Raw genomic sequence first — 22,122 nt, 5'->3', positions numbered from 1 at the left:
GTTAGAATCGGTTTTAATGATAGGTATGGAACTAAGCGAGATCACAGAGTTGCAGAGATATTTAGGAAATTCATAGAAGCTTGCTGACTGTACTTTGAAAGGTGTAGCAAGTCTATAATATAATGTAACTAGCTGATGTACCCGTGCTTTGCTCTGGGGTTCTCAGAAAGACTAACAGAAGTCTACATAGGTCATTACTAGGGCTTGGATTGTTATGCACTAAAAACTCCAACAATACACATGCACATATGCACTAAAAATGTTGAAAATATGCACCAAAATATGCACTAAAAAATAAAACAAATTACACTTACAAAACTCATTATTTAATTTCAACTCAATCTTAAAAAAATAAGCATGTTTAATTCCTTGCAAATGATGCATGGCAGTAGGTTATCTACAGTTTTTTTCAATGTTTTCAGGGATCAATGACTTTCTGTTGTCGGACAGAATTAATTTATAGGCTGAAAATGATTGTTATACGTCGTTGGATAACTGGGCAATACTTGTACACTGACACTGACTCCTCGGAATATTCTTCTGGCAAAGACTGCCCGATTCCACTTATGTAGTTGCTTATGGATTGAATCTTCTTCAGTCCTGGGTTTGAGTCCAACACCTCGCTGAGTTTCCTTTTAACTTTTTCTACTGTTTCACCACGGACACCATTTAAATAACTAACGGGGATTTTGAATTAACTGAAGAGATTCGTGTAGGGGTGTACTGCGAGTTTCTAGGCCCTTAATCGCCTTCGAAAGTGACGAATCATGCACGTGGACTAAACTGATATATTTATATACAGTTTAAGATTCAAATGCGCACTTTGCTTCACAAACACGCAGTATGACTATCATCAGTGCTTTTAATGACACCTTTCACTATATTAAAATTCTCCTGGTAGAACGATATTGCAGATAACCAAGTTCCCCATCTTGTTAGAACAGATTCTGTTGGAAGAGAAACCTGAGGCAGATGAGTTCTCTACAACTTTACAGGAACCTGTGCTTTTGGGAACAGCTTTTTTCCCCACTTGAAAATGCTTTGTTGACAGGTGAGTGAAATGAAATGGCGTATGGCTTTTAGTGCCGGGAGTGTCTGAGGACATGTTTGGCTCGCCAGGTGCAGGTCTTTTGATGTGACGTCCATAGGCGACCTCGCGTCGTGATGAGGATGAAATGATGGTGAAGACGACACGTACACCCAGCCCCTGTGCGAGCAAAATTAACCAATGATGGTTAAAATTCCTTACCCTGCCGGGAATCGAACTCGGGACCCCTGTGACCAAAGGCCAGCACACTGTCCATTTAGCCATGGAGCCGGACTCTGCACTATGATGCTATCCGTGGGTCAAACGTGGCACTGATGTGATTTAGAAAAAATACTCAGAGACTGACCAGTTTTCATCGTATACGAAGCTGCATCTGTGACTAAAAGGCACCCTTTGTAACAATCGCTCTCGGATTCACTAGGCCACAGAAGTCGCAGGGAATCCTTAGCAAATCTTGCAACTGTAGCTCGGTTGAATTTTTCTAGCACTTTGCACGAAAGTAAATGAGGTTTGCTGGGTTCTTCTGGACATAATTTACCCACTATGAAGTTCGCAATGTATCAACCACATGATTCGGTTGTTTCATCTACCGATATCCAAAATTCTCTCGTATATCAGATCGCACTGAATCCATGACAGAACCATGTATTGAAAGTAAATGGTTCTTCCTAAGGGTAGATTAATCTGGTATCCTTTGATTAGCACAATACTTTTCAAGAAACGAGCGTAGATGGGGATTATTCAAACTTCATACAAACGTTTTGCAAATATCAGCGGAAAATGTACTAATTCCACGCTGTGTTTCCACGTCGGTTAAAAGTAGTGTTGCGTATTCTTATTCTGTTCTTTTGATCTGAGATGTAAAGTTGTTTGTTTGTTTATTTATTTATTTATTTATTTATTTATTTATTTATTTATTTATTTATTTATTTATTTATTTATTTATTCACGAAGCACAAGATACAGCTACACTGAGCAAATTTCACTTGCACTGTCAACAGACTATTTAACAAATTTAAACTTTCAAAATAAAATATAACATAACAAAATATAACAAGATCAGGTACACAGTCTACTAATAACAACTGTCCAAATCGATAATCATGAGAATGTCAATGTTCATAGCCAAGTCGTCGTAGGTCAAGATGACTGTATAATCCCTTCACATCAACTTGTCTTTAAGAGACTATTTACACTCCTCTCAAATATGCTTTTATTTGATGCTATATCAAGCTCTTGTACCCTATTAATATTGTTGAAGAGTGTTGGGAGCCGGATTAGGAAAGATCGTTGAAGTATTGAGTGCCGAGTGTGGGGAATGTGGAGGAGGTCTTTGGTTCTGGTGGAGCGGGAAGGAACATGGAGAGAGAAGAGCGAGACAAGATGTTCCGAGCGGTAATGTCCATTTAACATCCCGTGGAGAAAACTCAGGTCAGCTACCTGTCGCCGGATGTGCAGCGGTGACATATTAATCGCCATTAATACCTGTTGCGTAGACAGATTTCTGAGCTTGGGGTTTCTGTTCCTTACAATTGCAGCAAAGGACGACACTGCTCTGTCTAACTGCTTAGTATTGGAGGGGGCGGCTGTTGTCCAAATCGGAGAGCAGTAGTTTAAGACAGCTTGAATGATCGTAAGGAAGAAGTGACAAAGAGCAATGGGGGTCAGAAATTTCTGTGAAGCGATAGAGAATGCCTAGCGATTTCATAGCCTTGGTTGTATATGTTTCTATGTGGGTCTTAAATTGTAATTTTGTATCGAATATTACACCTAGGTCACTCTGTTGCATGACTACGGTGATGGGCTTGTCGAGGAGGTAATATGATGTCGGTAGAAATTTACATAGTGTTATGGTCATGTGGCTGCATTTTCGTGGATTGGGGATAAGTTTCCAAGTACGGCACCAGTTTGAGAGGGCATTAAGTGAGGACTGTAGCAGAACTGCATCTGCTGGATTCCTGATCTCCCTAAATACCTTGCAGTCGTCAGCAAAGAGTAGGGTATTCACTGCCTCGTTGAGTTCGGGCGGCAGATTGTCCATAAACAAAGAAAACCGCAAGGGGCCAAGAGTACTGCCTTGTGGGACACTGGAGGTGACTGGTAACCATGAGGATGTAGTGCCTGATATTACCACTCTCTGCCAACGGTTATGTAGGAAGCCAGCAAGAAGGGTCAGAAGACTGCCATGTATATTAAATCGTTCGGAGAGTTTATGGAGCAACAGAGTATGGTCTACAGAATCGAAAGCTTCGAAATGTCTACGTAGCAGATATCCAGCTGTGATTTAGCTGCATGTGATGCAAAGCTATGCAGAGTGGCCAGGTTTGTTAGACAAGAGCCACCTGGTAGAAAACCATGCTGCTTGGTTGAGATATACGGCAAAGTGAATGCGAGGAGATGCTGGTGTATAATTTTTTCGAAGATAAAGGATAGTGTGGGGAGAATAGAAATTGGTCGGTAAGATGAAACATTAAATTTGTTGCCTGATTTGAGAAGTGGAACAATATTTGCCTGTTTCTAGGCAATAGGAAAATAACCCGCAGCAAAACATCTGATAAATAATTTAGAGAGAGGGACGCAAAGAGTGCTGGCAGTATTTCTTAGGAAAAGAGGACCTAGAGTATCGGCACCAGTAGCTTTGTTGGCACGAAGAGTTTGAAGAAGGTTATGAACTTCACTTGGTCTGGTAGTTATGCTTAATAGGGTTCTGTTTGAATCTGTACCAACGGGAGGGAAGAAATTGGAGAAGAAATACCTGTTGAACAGTTCAATGCGATGAGCGCAGTCTGCTGTTGCATCGTTGTGGTTCACGCTGACAGGAATCCGCTCCGTTCTTCTCCGTGTGTTGATGAAACTCCAGTAGCGCTTGGGATTATTGCGGACGTTTTCAGTGACAGTTTTGTAGTCTCTTCTGACCATAAACCTCGCATGGTGGCGGATTTTAATAAGGGTATTGTGGGTGTGTGGGTTAGGGAAGCCTTTCCATAGGCGCCAAGCTCTCTTCTTATTAAATAGTATCACTCTGGTCTCTTGTGATATCCAGTGTTGATATTTGCTGGTAGTAGCCCATTGTGCAGGTACGAAGTCTTTAATTGCAGCTTGCAGCCAGTCGTACAGCAGGTCAAGAGCCGATTCGATATCAGCTATTTCAAGCAGACTCCAGGGAAGGCATTCCAGGGCACGACACATTGCAGGCCAGTCGCACGGCGCCAGATGTAGGTAGGGCGGTAGAATGTCCTGCTGTGAGGCTTTGTGGAGGGGTGGGGAAGGAGGAATGTAGCATCGAGAGACTGATGGTCGCACAGGAAAAGGTTTCTGCCTGGGCTTATTGTTTTAAGTTCTAGTGAGGAGTGTATGAGGTCTAGGGTGTTGGATCCACGGGTTGGGTACATATTAAACTGTTTCAGTCCGAGGCCATTAATAAAACTGTCTATAAAGTATGTGTCACAGTTGTTAGCTGACAGTCCGGAAGTTGGAGAAGACCACTTTATAGACAGGTTAAAGTCACCCATTAAAATTACTTCACCATGAGGGAGAGCTGCAATTACTGAGTCCAAGCACTGTTCAAGGTCACTGAATGGGCTGTTTGGTGGTCTGTAGTAACATCCCACAAGTACAGGGCGTCGAGGAAAGAATAGCTCCACCCACACTAACTCACAGTTCCGTTCGAGAAATTTTTTATCGCATTTTACACTCTTGTTGCGCGCTTGGCAGTACACTACATCACCTTCACTTGTATAGTCACTATTGCCTGATATCCACACTTTACTTAAAAAATACCTAGAGCTCTTATCTTCAGGCATTTTCACATTTTAATTTATTAAAAACACTGCAATATTCGAAGAGCAAGTTAACAGATGAATGCACTTGTTTAAGCAAACCTTGGGAGGCTACTGCAAGGAGGAAAGAATATCAGAAAGAAGGAAATAGCTATTGTGTAAAGGATCATTATCCATATACCTGCTTGCATTGAGACACTGAAAGCATTTTCCTTGATCAGGGAAGGCTTCTCTTGTTGCCAAGGGATGTACAACATATAGAGTTCGGTAGATTTTCATTTCGTTCAGGCATCTTAGATAATCGATCACACATAAGAGAAAAATTTATATATGCACTAACGTTCAAAATATATATTTGCATATGCACATTTGCATTTTAAGATAATCCGGGTCCCAGTCATTACAAAAAGTCGGTGGAATGTAGCGATTAAGAACAATGTTATATAAAATACTTGATCAAATGAAAAACTGCACATTTTCTCACTTTTAACGAACAGTACTACGGTGCAGATCTAACAGTCCAAAGTTCCAGAGCTGGAATGACCAGACCACAGACAGCCGTGAACACTCCACTGTTTTCATTCTGTTAAATATGCACAATGCTATGATGAACCGGTGTGTTACGTACCAGTAGTATCTGAAAATTTATGCATCGGAGGAATGGCATGCTAAAGAAGAAAGTTATCAAACTCCACAGCTACTTCACGCCAATATTCAGGCAGGCCGTTATCCTCGGTACAACCGGGCGAGTTGGCAGTGTGGTTAGGAGCATGCAGCTGTGATCTTGCATCCGGGATATAGTGAATTCGAACCCCACTGTTGGCAGCCCTGAAAATGGTATTCCATGGTTTACCATTTTCACCCCAGGCAAATGTTGGGGCTGAACCTTAAGGCCAAGGCTGCTTCCTTCACACTCCTAGCCCTTTGCTATCCCACCATCGCCATAAGACCTATCTGTGTCAGTGCGACATGAAGTAAATTTTAAAAATATTCGATACGTAGCAGTAATCCTATCTATTGGAGATGACTGGCAACAGACAACGCAAAGTACATCACAGCAAACAATGGTCAATGAAATCTTATTGTTGATCAATTTTATGAGCTGTCTAATCTAATGAATACAATTATTTATAGCCTGTATTGTAGCAACTTATTCTCAGACTTTCTCTACCGATTTTCATAAAGATATGACCACTAACAACAAATATTTGAGAATTAAATTGCAGGCCTTCCCCTAAACTACCATTTCACTCATCGTGAATAAAATTATTCCCAGACTTTGCATACTGATTTTCATTAAATTTTGTTCAGCCATTTTTTCGTGATGCGTGTACATACATACAGAGAGACAGACCGACAGAAATTACGGGAAAAATAAAAAGTTCATTTCCTTGTTACCGTGGACATGGCAGATACAGAAATACCATCCTTTTAAAATTCTGAGCAATGTACAGACAAAACTCTTATTTTATATACCGTATGTTGATGTAATGCATGTGTGTATGACCCCATAAGGAAAAGTTGTAAGTGGACATGTCTCATGAAAGAGCAAGTCAAGGAAGAACAACACAAGTGACACCATTAATAAAATATTGGTCGATAATCTGATGTTCTAGATCCAACCCAAACACTGGTTGGTTGTTCACTGGGACTGTCAACTCTATATCCCAATATCTGTATTTGCTTGTTGAAGTTGCCATGAGTTAAAAATGTATGACTATGTTATTCTCCTTCAGAATGCTTGTAACAGTTTAGTGGATAATATCAGTGGCTTCTGGAATGTATCAAGGAAAACTTGGGTGTGTGAAGTAATTGAAATAAGGTTGGTACTGCGTCACATCAAAATATGGTTCCAGTTGTACTATCACGTCCAGCCTTGGTCTGTGTGGAGTCGGTTGCACGTTAGAAGTGAATTATGAACCCTGTACTAAGTGTGGCTACAAGTTTTCTTGTTAATACTCATTCCCGGCTTAAGAAAAGCTAGGGTTATTGAAGATGCAGGGAATATCGGAAACAGTGCACCAGGAAGAAAGTACGATGTCAGAGAAAGTTGTATCCGCACCTGATGAAAAAGCAAATAGTAATCACTCAGCACTTGCTCACAACATGCTGCTGTACACACTAGTGTATTGGTGTATTGCAACTCGCATGACATTTCTGATCGAACATGTGAAAATTATGATTGGTTTCTTGCTTAAAAAAACCAACATTTTTAAAAAAAATTCTGTCCTAAAATTAGGTTGTGTTGATTGCTTGCGTATATCATACTATCTGATGTACCCGTGCTTCACTACGGAATTCTAGATTGTATTCAGAATTGTAGGTTAGGTAGAGTACACGTTGTGAGCAAGACTGTATTAAACTGCATAGATCTTTGTTACCCTAAAAACGCGACGGATAAATCACCAAACGTCTTTTCTCATATGAAGACTGCGTTAGGGAATTTTCATTGTAATGGTAGGCCCGCTTGCCCACCATCATTAACAATTAGGTTGGGGTATTCTCTATAATGGCAGACAGTCTGTCTCCATCTGCCTTTCTACATCCTCAGAAAGACCGTCTTAGTGGTTTTCCCAACTGAAATGAACATAGATCATTAGAATGACGTTGGTAGGAATGGCGCGAGTAAAAGCAATGATTTCACACGAAATACTCTATCAAATGAAACCACACATTTTCTCACTTTTAACAAACAATACTACGCTGCCGATCTAACAGTCCAAAGTTCCAGAGCTGGAATGACCAGGACGCAGACAGCTGTGATACGTGAACACTCTTGGTCTCTTATCGGTGGGGGGGGGTCGAATAGTGAATATTCCCAGGGCAAAAACTATGCCCTTTTACTAATCTGTTTCCTAGGAGTACCCAGTGAGTCGGCAAATCTCAATTCACTACACTGGCAGCGGAAAAATCTGACTTGGGGGCAAATTCTTCCTCCAAGCCAGACGAGAAATCCCCTATTCACTGCTAATTTTTAATAAAATGAATGTAGAATTTAATAAAAGTGAAGAGGAAGAAGCCCTTTTTAAGAAACGGCTCTTTTTAGGGTTGAATTTTGAGTCACTTAGTGAATTGTGGTGCTATAATTTGGAATATGCCTAAATTGTAATTATAGACCAGGTCATACTACTACTACTACTACTACTACTACTACTACTACTACTACTAAGTGAACCTTTGCCTTAACAGTGCACATTGCTCATTCAAACCAGCACGTCAGGGTAGGGATCGAATAGCTGGAATACTGTGATGAACCAGTGAGTTACGTACCAGCAGAACGGTATCAGAAAATGTATAAACCAGATAAATGACATGCTAGAGAAGAAAGTTATCTAACTCCCCAGCTATTTCCCGCCAATATTCCGTCAGACTGTTATGCTCGGTACGCAGCAGTAATCCCATCTATCAGAGTTGAGCGGCAGCATAAGAGAGAAAGAACATCACCACAAACAATGGTCAATGTAATGTTATTGTTTATCAATGTTAAGTGCTTTCAATATTGTAGGCCTTCACATTTAGTTTTCTTCCGACTTTGAAATAGCACTCTTATCATCGGTACGCTGAAATTGAATAAAACATAAATGGTCGGAAATTGTATTCTCTATAACTTTTATTTAATTTATTTTCCGGGTTGAACCGTGTTGTACTTGTACGCATATCACGAACAGTTTGCCGACGTTTCGAATACATTGCAGAATTCATTGTCAAGGCGACTGAAATACCCCTACTCGATCCGAGGTAATCAGTCTCCCAGGCAGAATTACACTACTAGAGTAGCCTTGATCTTGGCCTTTTATATCCTAGCCTATCTGGCTGACGTAAGCCCTGGCTGTCTCGCGAGGCTTCTGGAAAGTTTATGTCACAGCCAGGTAGTGGGGGCTTGCCCGCGCTGTTATGTAATGGGGTTGCGGCCCGTGTGTTTATGTTGTGGTCTGTATGTCTTAAACTATGAATGATGGGCATCCAAGAATTACTGATTTTGTATCCTTCTTCTAAATTTATGTTATTCGGATGTTTCTTGATTTCGATAGCCTCGCGGATTTTTCTTTCCAGATTCCAAGGGATAGCTGCTAGGATCTTGGTCTTGTCAAATGATATTCTGTGCCTAGTTTCGTAGGAATGCTTGGCTACTGCTGAAATATCTGTGTTTTGGTTCTTGGTGTGACGGATATGTTCTTTTAGTCGGGTGGAGATCAGACGTTTTGTCTCGCCTACATAACAAGCTCCGCAGCTACATTCAATGTGATACACTCCAGGGGCCTGTAATTCTATTGTGTCTTTTACTGGTGGTAGATAACGGGCTAGCTTACGGTGAGGTTTATAGATAGTTTTTATGTTGTATTTGTCCAGTATCTTGCCGATCCTGTCTGTAGTGTTTTTAATGTATGGCAGTATCGCTGTTTTCTGGCGGGTCAGTTCTTCTTTCCCGTTGTTTTCTCCTGCGGCGGTCTTTTCTTTCTTCTCTTCTGATTTTTTAAGGACTCGTCGGATGTTATTGAGCGAGTAGCCATTTTTCCTAAGGGTTTCCGTGAGGTGTTCTTTTTCTTCCTCGAGGTGCTCTGCGTCAGATATCGCTATGGCCCAGTTTACTAGTGATGTTAGGACAGCCTGCTTTTGTGATGGGTGATGATGAGACGAGGTGTGTAGGTACCTGTCTGTGTGAGTGGGTTTCCTGTATACTGCGCGACTCAGCGTCCCATTGGGGTTACGTATTACTAGCACATCCAGGAACGGTAGTTTTCCGTCTACTTCTATTTCCATGGTGAACTGAATATTTACGTGTATGGAGTTGAGATGGTCGGGAAATAGCTGTAGGTTATTGCTCCTGTGAGGCCAGATTACAAAAGTGTCGTCTACAAAACGGAGAAAACATTTCGGTTTCAGGGCAGATGTAGCTAAGGCTTTCTGTTCGAAGTGTTCCATATACATGTTTGCTATTATTGGAGAGAGTGGCGACCCCATCGCGGCCCCTTCAGTCTGTTCGTAGAACTCCCCGTTGAAATAGAAGTAAGTGGCGCTAAGGCATTCTTTAGCTAGTGTTGACAGGTCTTCTGGAAGTTTCTGATCTAATAGCGGAAATACTTCAGTTAGCGGCACCTTGGTGAAAAGTGACGTGACGTCAAAGCTTACTAATAGGTCCGTACTTTCAATTGATTGGTCCTTAAGGAGCTGGATGAAATATCGGGAGTCCTTCACGTAGGTTTCAGTGTTTCCTGTATGTGGCTGAAGTAGTCCAGCTAGGTAGCGGGCGATCTCGTGCGTGGGAGAGCCTATAGCGCTCACGATAGGTCGCAGAGGTATGCCTTCTTTGTGGATTTTAGGCAGGCCATACAATTTTGGAGGTATCGGGTCCGAGGATATCAGTTTCTTCTGTATTTCGGCTGGGATACTGGAATTTTTTACTAGTGTGTGGAGTTTGTTCTTAATGCGGTTGGTAGGGTTCCTAATTTTCCTGTATGTAGAATCGGTGAGTAATTGTTCTATTTTCCAAGTGTAGTCTGTGCGTGTCATTATCACCGTAGCGTTGCCTTTATCTGCGGGTAGGATAATTGTTTCCGTATCTAGACGTAGTGTTTTTAGGGCATGAATTTCTTCTTTAGTCAAATTGGGTGGCGGCGGCTTTGCGGATCTCAGTAGACATGATACACAATAGAATTACAGGCCCCTGGAGTGTATCACATTGAATGTAGCTGCGGAGCTTGTTATGTAGGTGAGACAAAACGTCTGATCTCCACCAGACTAAAAGAACATATCCGTCACACCAAGAACCAAAACACATATTTCAGCAGTAGCCAAGCATTCCTACGAAACTAGGCACGGAATATCATTTGACAAGACCAAGATCCTAGCAGCTATCCCTTGGAATCTGGAAAGAAAAATCCGCGAGGCTATCGAAATCAAGAAACATCCGAATAACATAAATTTAGAAGAAGGATACAAAATCAGTAATTCTTGGATGCCCATCATTCATAGTTTAAGACATACAGACCACAACATAAACACACGGGCCGCAACCCCATTACATAACAGCGCGGGCAAGCCCCCACTACCTGGCTGTGACATAAACTTTCCAGAAGCCTCACGAGACAGCCAGGGCTTACGTCAGCCAGATAGGCTAGGATATAAAAGGCCAAGATCAAGGCCACTCTAGTAGTGTAATTCTGCCTGGGAGACTGATTACCTCGGATCGAGTAGGGGTATTTCAGTCGCCTTGACAATGAATACTGCAATGTATTTGAAACGTCGGCAAACTGTACGTGATATGCGTACAAGTACAACACGGTTCAACCCGGAAAATAAATTAAATAATTCTTCACACCGTGGAAGCTTCACTTCTAAGATACTCTATAACTTTTGTTATGTAGTACTTTTCTATAGGACCAATAGCATAGGTATTTAAAAATTAAATTGTAGGTGCTTTCCCCTAAGCTACAATTTTATATAGGGCGAATAAAATTGTTTATAACTTAGTCTGTAGTTTCTTATTCCCCAACTCTATATACCGAATTTAATGAAATTCTGTTAACCCATTTTCTCGTGGCTCGCGTTGATATGGACTTGGCAACAAAAATACATATTCATGAATATCTGTGTTATCGAAGCTGGTATGGTAACAATGTATGACATAAATGATCGGAAATTTAATTCTATATAACTTGAGTTATGTATTATTTATCGATAGGATCACTAACAATATAAATATTTAAGAATTAAATTTTAGGCCTTCCCCTAAACTACCATTTCACTCAACGTGAGTAAAATGATTTATAGCTTAGATTGTAGCGGCTCATCCCCCGTCTTCACATACCGATTTTCATTAAATTCTCTTCAGCCGTTTTCTCGTGATGCGTGTACATACAGACAGACAGACAGACAGACAGACAGACAGAAATTACGGAAAAGTAAAAATGCATTTCCTTGTTATTATGGACATGACCGATACAGAAATACCATTCTTTTCAAATTCTGAGCAATGTACAGACAAAACTTTTATTTTATGTATATAGATTCCAATTTTCTGCAACTTTAATGGCCAGTTTCACCAAGCTTCGTATATGAATTTACGACTAAATTTGGCGATTTTATTTATCGTCCATTTTTAGTTTTCTTCAAAGTCTGTTCACTCTGACGACTGTCAGATGTACCTTCAATTTTGATGCAGCGATTTTCGATCTTCAAACATGACGATTCGTTTAAAATGTTGGCTCTAATGTGTAAATACTGCAGTGTTCAGTACTAGTTGAAAAGTACAAAACCTTTATAAGCTTTTTGGCGTTATACAGGAAGTGATAAAGCATTTTACCAAACTTATTTAGAAGATCTTGAATGTACGAGACAATTTTGATGCCAAATTACTGTAAAATTTAGGACCTGAACATACAATTCCTGACTGTATTGATCATTTTTTCTCAATGGAAAACTTCAATTTCATAACTAGGTACAGACTTTCCAAGAAGGTAGTATTGAAACTTTTAGAACAAATTGAAAATACACTGGAATATCCTACTAAAAGAAACGCCCATAAAACTACTACTTTTAACTCTTAGTTTATATGCTACTGGTTGTTTTCAGTTTGTACTAGCAGAAGTGAATAGTGTATCTGAATCAACCATCTGTCGCTCTACAATAGAAATCCGCTATAGGCCTAATAATAATTGTATGGACTTGGCTACTGTATGCAAGTGTGGGATATAATGAGAATCCCATTATAGTGACATTTTTTGTCTGTCCCTTCAAAATTCCTATATTAAACAGTGTATTATCCTTCGGTTACAGGGAGAGCCCTATCACTGACGCATCCGTTATTACGAGCGATTAAGCATGCGCAATTTTTTTCTGCTACGGACATTTTTGCACCCAGCGATTATATGGCATGTGATCGATCTTCGGTATCGTTTCCTCGCTGTGTCTACTAACGAGCGCTCTCGTCAACATTGGAAGGCGATTTCAGAGTTGATAAGTAATGCCCGTCTATTGCTGTTCTCTAAAAGAAAATTCAAGGATAACACATTTTTTAAATAAATACGCAAATAAACTGGCCGATAGCACTTGTTAACTCGTTAGAGATAAAGGCTGAAATAAACTATCGCTTATTTTTTAATGTTATATATTGAAATTAAGTAAGAATGGGATACTCCTCAAGATATGGCATAGCACATCACTGATTCAGAGGATAGCATATATTTTCTTGCGTCTAATTAAATTTCGGAAAGGCTGTCTCCATGTAATTTTGCAGCGAGGGTGTTACCATTTCTCTATGTGCGCTTGAAATACGGTTAGGTTAGGTGACTCTGTTTAAAGAAGATACTGGAATGTTTGCCACAGAGGCCTCTGGGGTGATACAGTGCTATGAATTTTTCAGAATGAAATTAAATATATAGGGGAATGTACCCTGGTATGGGACAGTATCAGTTTGGGGTTTCCAGTACAATGTTACAGCAACTTTTGTACTGGTAGTAACAGGTTCCTTCCAGGGAGGCCTGAGAGGGTGAACAAGTGTTAAAGGTTTTCCTGTTTCTGACCTGCTTCCACCTGTGCTAAGATAATTTTGTGAACCTGTTACAGTATTACAATACTAGTGAGTGAAATCTAATTTCCACCATTATTTATTATTTACCATACGTTCATGTCAGAGTATGGAGGATGGCACTGCTTTTCTTTACACGTGTTTTTTCATTTTTTCGCGTACGGAACTCAATATCGGACAAAGTTATTTGTAGGTTCATTGCCGATTCTTAACCTTTTGGATGCCGACCCATAGAATGCCAAGCATGTTTCAATGGATTTTGCATCGCTGTATAATTTTTTAAATTTATATCTCACTTTAAAAGATATGGAGGTAAACTTTGGTACGTGAGCTTGATGCACTCCAAGGAATATAACTATGTGACTTGCATTTCAAAAATGAAAATTTCGTGGAATACTGTGCACAATTTTTTTTAAAGGAAAAAATTTTGAAATTAATTAGCACATTTTACACTAAATCCAAAGTGACTACGTGAAGATATTTAATCTTAACTCTTATTTGCGATCATATATACCAGTTGATATTGTTAATGTAGGTCTACTTTCCAATTTATAAACTAATTTCCAAAAACATTTAACGTGTGGAGAAAGACACCAACAGAGTAACCTGTCAACAATTGGGTATCTTATGAATTTTGGGAGAGTAACAGTAATCGTGAGAGATCTGTGTCTAGTAGCAGTATTTGTTACTACAGCATAGTTCAGAAGATTAGAACAACATACAAAACCAACTAATAGTGTCAGGAATGAAAGTGTAAAGAACAGATTGAAATAAGTGGAGCATCAGGTTGAGGTAAGCCTATATGTTTTGGCCCTGGGATTTGATAAAAATGGTGGGGATGGACAACATTACTTTCAGGGAATATGCATTCAGTCCAAGAATCATCTCATTCACTGTCACTGTCGTTTTCATTAGCTCTGTCACTATAACTCTTTGACATTGCACGAAATGTTGTAAGCCCATTAGCCAATGGCACGGCTCCATCATTCTCTGGTGCGCTATCTGAAGCCCAAAACATCATAATCATCACTTTCGCTAATATTAGTCACTTAAATCTTCAAAGCAACCCAAAAGTTCTTCAATTTCTTCTCCTTGAAATAGGCCTGCGTGACGACATGCCTTGTGATAAATGTTCTATTTCCAACTTAACTACGACCTAAATAAATAGGTAAGTAACTAACTACAGTAGAAATAATAATAAACTTAATATATTACGATAAATAACTAAAATGCGTCAATTAGAACATAAAATTATGGAAAACAAATCGCAACGCACAGACATAAACAAGGAGGCTGCCATATTGGATCATAGACGTCAAGAGTTCACAGATCATCCACTCACAATTGATGAGTGAACTAGAAAAAATGAAGCTATGTCATTGCCGTTTAATGACAAAAGAAGGAATTACAAACATTCTACCTTCTTTCTACTTTATTCGTGGTGCAATCTAGCACCTTACTGCATAACTACACCACTTATAAGAGGGTGCTGATCGAATCGGCATCTTGGCATTTTTCGTACAGAATCTAAGAGCCGATGATGCATCAGCATCTTAGCACTTAAGAGTTAAAGTACTTTCCTTTGTTGCAGATAAATATGGGGAAGAAAAGAGGATATTGGACGGAGGAGAACATGAAATTAGCTGTTGATGAAATAAGATGGTATAAATTGAGCATTAGGGAAGCAAATGAGCAGTTTAGCGTCCCTAAAAGCATGTTAGGTGACAGATTGAAATTATTGTCTTCAGGAAAGGAGGTAGAAATGAAACCTGATATGGGTTCATATAAAAGTATGTTATGTTTTCTGAAGCAGAAGACAAAGCTTTATACAACAATATGAAAATGTTAGACAGCTTTTTAATGCCACTAAGTAGGAACGAATTTTTGAAATTGGTTTTTCAGTATGCAGAGAAATTGAAACTAAAACATCAGTTTAATAAAGAAAAGGGCATGGCGAGCAACCGATTTTATTATTCATTTATAAAGTCATCCCCATCTGAGCTTGATCGGCTGAATCCACCAGCGTACAGTGGGCAAAACGCTTCAACAAGGAGCAATTGCAATTTTTTTTTGACAAGCTCACTGATTTAATGCTTCGATATTTATTTCATCCTTCGAGGATTTTCAATGCTGATGAGACTGGCGTTTAAGTTATGCACGAGAATCAGTTGAATGTGTTATCGGCAAAGGGGAAGAAACAAGTTGGTAAGCTAACTTCCGAGGAAAGGGGGGAAAACATTACTGTTCCCTGCATAAATGCCTCAGGTGATTGGTTTGTCTCTCCATTCTTTGTTTCCCCAGAGTGAGAATGGACAATGATCTGACGAAGGATGCACCCGTGGGCAGTGTATGTGATGCCCATTCGAGCAGGTGGATAACTAAAGAGGGATTCCTAAAGTGGATGAAATCTTTTGTCTTGAGTGAACCCAATTGAAGAGAATCCAGTGATACTTATTGTTGATGGCCATTCTAGCCACAAAGATTTGGATGTTATTCTGTTTGCTCGAGACCATAACATCCACATGCTGAGTTTGCCACCTCACACATCTCACAGGTTGCAACCTCTTGATCGAGTGATCATGAAGCCATTCTAGAATGCCTTTAACAAGGCTTGTTCCATGTGGATTAGGAAGTATCCCAATCTTAAAATTACGCTGAAAGATATTTCAGGTCTGTTTGGCTCTGCATTTACCAAGGTGTGCAGAATGGAGCTTACTCAGTCAGCATTTTCCTGTTGTGGGATCTATCCCCTTAACCGGAACATATTCAGCGAGTTAATTTCTTCGCGTCCTCGAAAGAGTTGTCACCAACAGTTGCTAAAATTACTTCCGATAACCAGCTTCCTTTGATCCCGGCGTCATCTGAAGCACAACCAACTACAACAACATTGTCCTTCAGCTTCACCATGCATAGTATCCACTTCCATGGCCTCTAGGAGTGAAGATTCGGATAGCTTAATCAAAATGAATCTCGGAGTGCAAGTCTACTTCAGGAAATTAGTCTTCATCCAAGTGAAACTATTGAAAATTTAAACCTGAGGAAAAGGTGTGGAGACCAGAGTGAAGTTCTAACCTCCACCCCTTTCAAACAGAGACTTGAAGAAAGACAACAAAACTGAATGCTGTGAGAAACGAAAAAATCTGCAAAAAAGAAAACAAGCGGTGCGACCAAAGGAGGAAGCTCGCGAACGAAGAAGCAGAGCCAGAAAAAAGTAAAATAGACTGGCATTTGATTGTGAAAAGACTGACTGCATCATCTGTGGGGAGAATTTTAGTACATCTTACACCATAATGAATTCTCGTTGTAATGGACTTCCACTGTATTAGGAAAATTTCTGAAGCAATTGGTTCCTTCAGACTCCTGTATGTGAGTTTTCCTGAAAGTGATGAAGCTCTTTCAGTTATTGAGGATTTTTATATGATAAGCAACTTCCTGGAGTAACAGGTGCCATCGACTGTACACACATACTGTCTCCTGGTGGGCATAATGCACAAGTTTTCCACAACAGGAAGTCCTATTTCTCAATTAATGTACAGACTAATTGTGATATTGTTGCTAGATGGCCTGGATCGGTTCATAACATGTTTTATTTTTGATAATTCTGAAATAAGAATGAGGATGTCTCCTAAGGGATAATGGATATAGACTTGCACATTTTCTTCTTACGCCATCCTTCAATCCACAAAATTAACCCGAGGAAAAAACTACAACAGAGCCCATATTAAGACAAGAAGCACTGTTGAACAACAATATGGACGTTGGAAGAGGAGATTTCTGGCTTATCACATCGGTAACAACAGCTTTGTGCTACTGCCGTACTTCAGCAAACAAAGAAAAATGAACCAACCCCTGGAAGATGGACTCAATCACTACCTGGAAGACAAGGAATTATTTATAGTCTTAGAGGAATTTCATGTACGTGGCTTAGCAGACCAGTTGGTAATTGGAACAGAATCGTTGAAAACCACTTCCATTAAGGCACTTCTTTTAAAAGAGAAATTTAAAACACAGTTCTTTATAACTGAATGAAAACCTAGAACCTGTTTTCCAGTCTTTGACTGGGTCAGGGATGTAATGAATGATTCATATATAGTCTTTTAGTACGTTGGGGTCGCCACTCACAAAGTGATGCATATTAATGACTGATAGATGCTATGAAGTGTTGCTGGAATGAAACATGACAGGGAAAACTAGAGTACCCGGAGAAAACCCTGTCCCGCCTCTTTGTCCAGCACAAATCTCACATGGAGTGACCGGGATTTGAACCACGGTATCCAGCGGTGAGAGGCCGACGTGCTGCCATTTGAGCCACAGAGGCTCTCTTTATACTAATATTATATAAACAAGAATACACTTTGTTTCCTATAGCAACTTGTTGCTAATATTATCATCATCATCCTTTCATGTATTAGTCCTATAGAAGAACTGTTACGGTCTATACAAAATATTTATATTTTCACGCCATCTCTTCCTGGGGCGTCCCAGAGATCTCTTGCCATAGGGCGGTAATTTGCGACTGCTTTGGGAATCCTGCTTCTGTCCACCATCCTGTTTAGGTGTTCTGCCAATTTATCTGGTATTCATAGATGTATTCCAATATAGGTCTGCTTTTAAGATCAATCAGCACTTCTTTTGTGTTCCCACTTAATGACACCTGCTGTTCGCTGCATATATTTCATTTCAGCTGTAGTTATTCTTCTCTCATCGCATTTCCTCAGGGTCCATGCTTCACTTCCATAGCAAAGTACAGGTCTTGCCAAGGTTTTGTAGATTCTTGTATGGGTGTGTTTTTGAACTAATGATGGTCTAAAAACTTTATTGATGATTCCCAAACATCCTTTGAATTTGGAAATTTTCACGGGTATGTCCAGTTCTTCAAAGAAAGTTTGTAGCTGAGGAATATAAAGTCATTTACTCTTTCCTAAATGTTGGTATTTAAGCAGATCTACATTATCTTAGTTTTCTCAGGAGATATTTTCATTGAGTACTTTTCTGAGACTAAGGTTTAGGTTATACATTGAACGCTAATAGGTTATAGTTAATGTTACTTAGGTTTAGGCCTACAAGTTAACAAATTCATAGTAGTCAGAAATATGTCCGGCTCCACCATGACTAAATGGTTAGCGTGCTGGCCTTTGGCCACAGGGGTCCCGGGTTCGATTCCCGGCAGGGTCAGGGAATTTTAACCATAATTGGTTAATTTCGCTGACACGGGGGCTGGGTGTATGCGTCTTCTTCATCACCACCACCACTACCACAACGCGCAGGTCGCCTACGGGAGTCAAATCAAAAGACCTTCATTCAGCGAGCCGAACTTCTCCTCGGACACTCCCGGCACTAAAAGCCATACGCCATTTCATTTCAGTGAGAAATATTAATTAAAAATTGTTACAGATACATTTTCACTACCGGTATATTTATAAAGGAACCTTGGGACGGCGTACAGTTTAGCTATTGCTTGTTCAAATAAAAGGAAAGTTTTTCTGTAGCACTGCACTATCAGAATGAGCGACAAAATTCTATGTCGCCTTGATACCGATGACAAGATTTTCATGGTCTTCTAAACTCCTGTAAAAGGTTGTTTCGAAATGCGAGAGCGTGTCAAAATAGAGGGTCTACTCCAGCTAACTAGTGATGATGAAATGTAAAAGTTTTTGACGCAGCTACAGAAAGGAACGGGTCGTTATATTTTCCATCCATCAAGCATATTAGGACGAAGTGTGGTGAAATCGGCCATAAGGATTAGATTCTCCACAATTTTGTCTAGTAGAGGCTGCTTTACTGCATTACAGTTTTATTGTATATCCTTAAACTTGTTGAAAATAGGAATACGGTATTTTTGCCAATAATCTGCGCAACGTAATTTTAGGAGAGAATTTTAAAAAAGAAGATTAGCTTCAATTTTTTTTTTTTTTACCAAGAAACCAATCAACTTCACATGCTGTATTCATTTTTAACTCTTAAAACAATTGGCTAGTAATAATTTTCCCTTTCAATGAACTCAAGGAGTATTTGGGGAAAACATTTCTCATGTTAAATACCCATCATTTTGATTTTATGCAGCCTGTATAGATCTGACAAGTAGGGATGCATATCATTCATACTCCTGGACTTTTAATAGGAGTTCCCAACTGATAGTTGAAATTTGTTCCAGGTAAACACCAGACAGTGAGTGCTATATGAAGAACTGGACTGCTAACGTTGGTGAGTGCTCAGATTAATTATTTTGTGGGTAATATCAAACAGGATGTTTCTGCTATGATGACTTCCCTTAGGACACCTTTAGATGTCTAATGATAAGAATATATACTCTGAGCTCAATAGCTTCCTATTGTGCAGTGTAATGTTAAGTGGTATGTGTGTTACTGATATCTGGGTTCTTGTGTTTCAGGCAATTGGTCCCTACCTCCTGCTATCACGATGCTTCACTATTTACAGCTAAAGCCTGGCATTGGGCTAACGATGCATATATTCTTAATCTCACTTAATTGGATTCAATTAAAATACTTGAACAAATATAACTTATTAATTTATAATCTTTTTGTGTGTAGTTACATTTATGTTTGTTAATAAAATTTCCACAATTTCTCTTTTTAAATTATATTCGCCTTTCCTAAACTTTTGGTCTACACTGGCAGAAAATGAAATGCCTACACCAAGAAAGCATTAGTTTAGAGGAATTGTATTTAGGCTAAGCAATTTTCTAGTTAACATCTTTAATCAAATAAAGTTTCCTGGTCACAGGTTGAAGTATGCGCGAGAAGACGTATGACATGATGAAACATTAATAATCGTTTAGTTGCAAAGTTCAGAAGAACTTTTTTGGTAGCAGCAATGATGTGATCCAGAGTCTTCAACGGTGTAAGTCCAGCGTAGGCAGATAATGTAGGTAGAATCTTGAAAATTTGACGAAGAAATGCTCAGTGGAGGCGCCAGCCAGGAAACAGCAGCACGTGGAAGTCCGTCAAAAGGTAGAAAAGTAAGATGCACATACGCTGGAAGAAGAAAGTCAACGACGCAGAAAGGCTGTCCTACTGAAATCGCAGGTGTGTTCGAGGAGGAAAGGGTAAAAGAAAAGGAAGGGAGGGGTAGGGATAATGGAGAGCACTCAAAAAATAAGGGGGGGGGGGGCAAAGAAGAGTATATTTGAGACAGGTGAGCTCTCGTTACATAAAAAAGGAGAGCACACCAATTGCAAAATGGCATTGACTGGAGTTGGGAGAGTGATCACACGGTATGGCCCAGTCCAAGAAAGAGAAAGCTTAGCGGAAATATTGTCCGGAGCAGAGCTCTGGGGATGGGTTTGTAGCAAGACTAAATCACCGACCTTAAATTTTGACTGAACGTGATGACAACTATAACGAGTCTGGTTAATTTTCTGCGCGGCATTCAAATTCTGAAGGACAGTCTGCAATAAAGACTTAGAAGAATGGGAAGGTTCAGACAGAAGGGAGGAAAGGTTGAGAATTCAACTTCCTACCTAAAAATAATAGAGCAGGGGAATAACGTGTAAATTCATCAAGAGAGGAATTAAATTCCCTTGTCAAAGATGGTAATAAAGTGTCACATTCCTTATGATTATCATGATGAAAAAATGGAAAGGGCTATCTTTTAAATTATGGTGATGACATTCAACCATATTTGCTTGAGGATGGTAGGGGGTGGTAGTGATTCTTTTAATGCCTAAAGAGAAACAGGCATCATAAAATAGTTCAGATGTAAAAATACTGGCATTATTGGAGACGAAGTCCTTTGGAATTCCAACAAGAGGAAACACACGTGTGTGGTGTGGACATTAACCAAAATTCTTGGGGAAATATTACGTAGGGGGCGAAGCATGAGAAATTTTAGAGAAACCATCCAAAATGGTGAAGATGTATGAATTGCCATGAGATGATTTGGTGATCAGACCGACAATAACAATACAGAAGGTTTCCGCAGGGTAAAAAGGTGGAGAGGTAGCATGTGTCCCTGATGATAAAGAATTACGTGGCTTACCTGCTTGGCAGAGATGACACCGACCAACAAAATCATAGATGGTTCTCCGCATGCGAGACCAAAAAGTTAAGATGGTATACGTGAATAGGTTTTTGCCATGCCAAAATGTCCACCTACTGGGGAAGAATGGTAATAATGTAAGATCATGGCATGTAGGGATTTTGGTAAAATCACCTTGGGAATAGATCTAGGATTTAGTTTAAAGACGATTAAACCTGTAAAAATGCGAAAAGGACCTTTGTATTTATGGTCAGAAATAGTTACTTAATTGTTGATGATAAGGATCAGTGGCTCGATAAGAAAGACAAGATTCAAATGAAGTAGGGAATTGAGTCAAAGATGATATGTTATTAACCCAAAATGTAGAAAGATTGGAATCGGAAACAAGGGGATCAGTATGAAGATCATGAGGGTGCGAATCTGTGGGCAAGTCAAAAAGGCGAGAAAGAGCAATCGGATTATTACCAGCAACAAACTGTAATGAAAATTTAAGTCTGGAAAGGTGCATTAGCGAGCATGGTTTAACAGCCAGGTAAGAGCTTGATTATCGGTCCCGACCACAAACTCTTCATGCTCTAAAAAAAAAAAAAAAAAAATGTGAGAAATGTTCTAGAGTCAAAATTAAAGCTAGGGCTTCATGCTCATCAGTGGAAAATAGTCGCTCAGTAGGAGAGAGATTATGACTGGAAAAGGCCATGGGTAAAAAATTATCATTCTTAACTTGATGGAGAGCACTTCCGATGGCGATGTTTGAAGCGTCAGTGTGAACG

General features: G+C 39.7%; 1 protein-coding gene and 1 non-coding gene across 2 annotated transcripts in view; both read left to right on the top strand.

Moving 5' to 3' along the window:
- CCT4 (chaperonin containing TCP1 subunit 4) overlaps nucleotides 1-19,952 on the top strand; it is a 377,714-nt gene extending 357,762 nt beyond the window's left edge. The window contains exons 14-15 of the mRNA XM_067154119.2: nucleotides 19,509-19,558; nucleotides 19,746-19,952. Of these exons, the coding sequence (XP_067010220.1) occupies nucleotides 19,509-19,526 (18 nt within the window). The 3' untranslated portion in view covers nucleotides 19,527-19,558; nucleotides 19,746-19,952. The remainder of the gene's footprint in view (nucleotides 1-19,508; nucleotides 19,559-19,745) is intronic.
- On the top strand, nucleotides 19,608-19,674 carry LOC136881340 (small nucleolar RNA SNORD58). The gene has a single exon (XR_010861022.1). It is a non-coding gene; the product is annotated as a small nucleolar RNA SNORD58 (small nucleolar RNA).
- Nucleotides 19,953-22,122: the final 2,170 nt, after the last annotated feature.

The sequence above is a fragment of the Anabrus simplex genome, chromosome 9 (genome assembly GCF_040414725.1).
Source record: "Anabrus simplex isolate iqAnaSimp1 chromosome 9, ASM4041472v1, whole genome shotgun sequence".
Lineage (NCBI taxonomy): Eukaryota > Metazoa > Arthropoda > Insecta > Orthoptera > Tettigoniidae > Anabrus > Anabrus simplex.
This window is presented reverse-complemented; position numbering and strand designations above follow the sequence as displayed.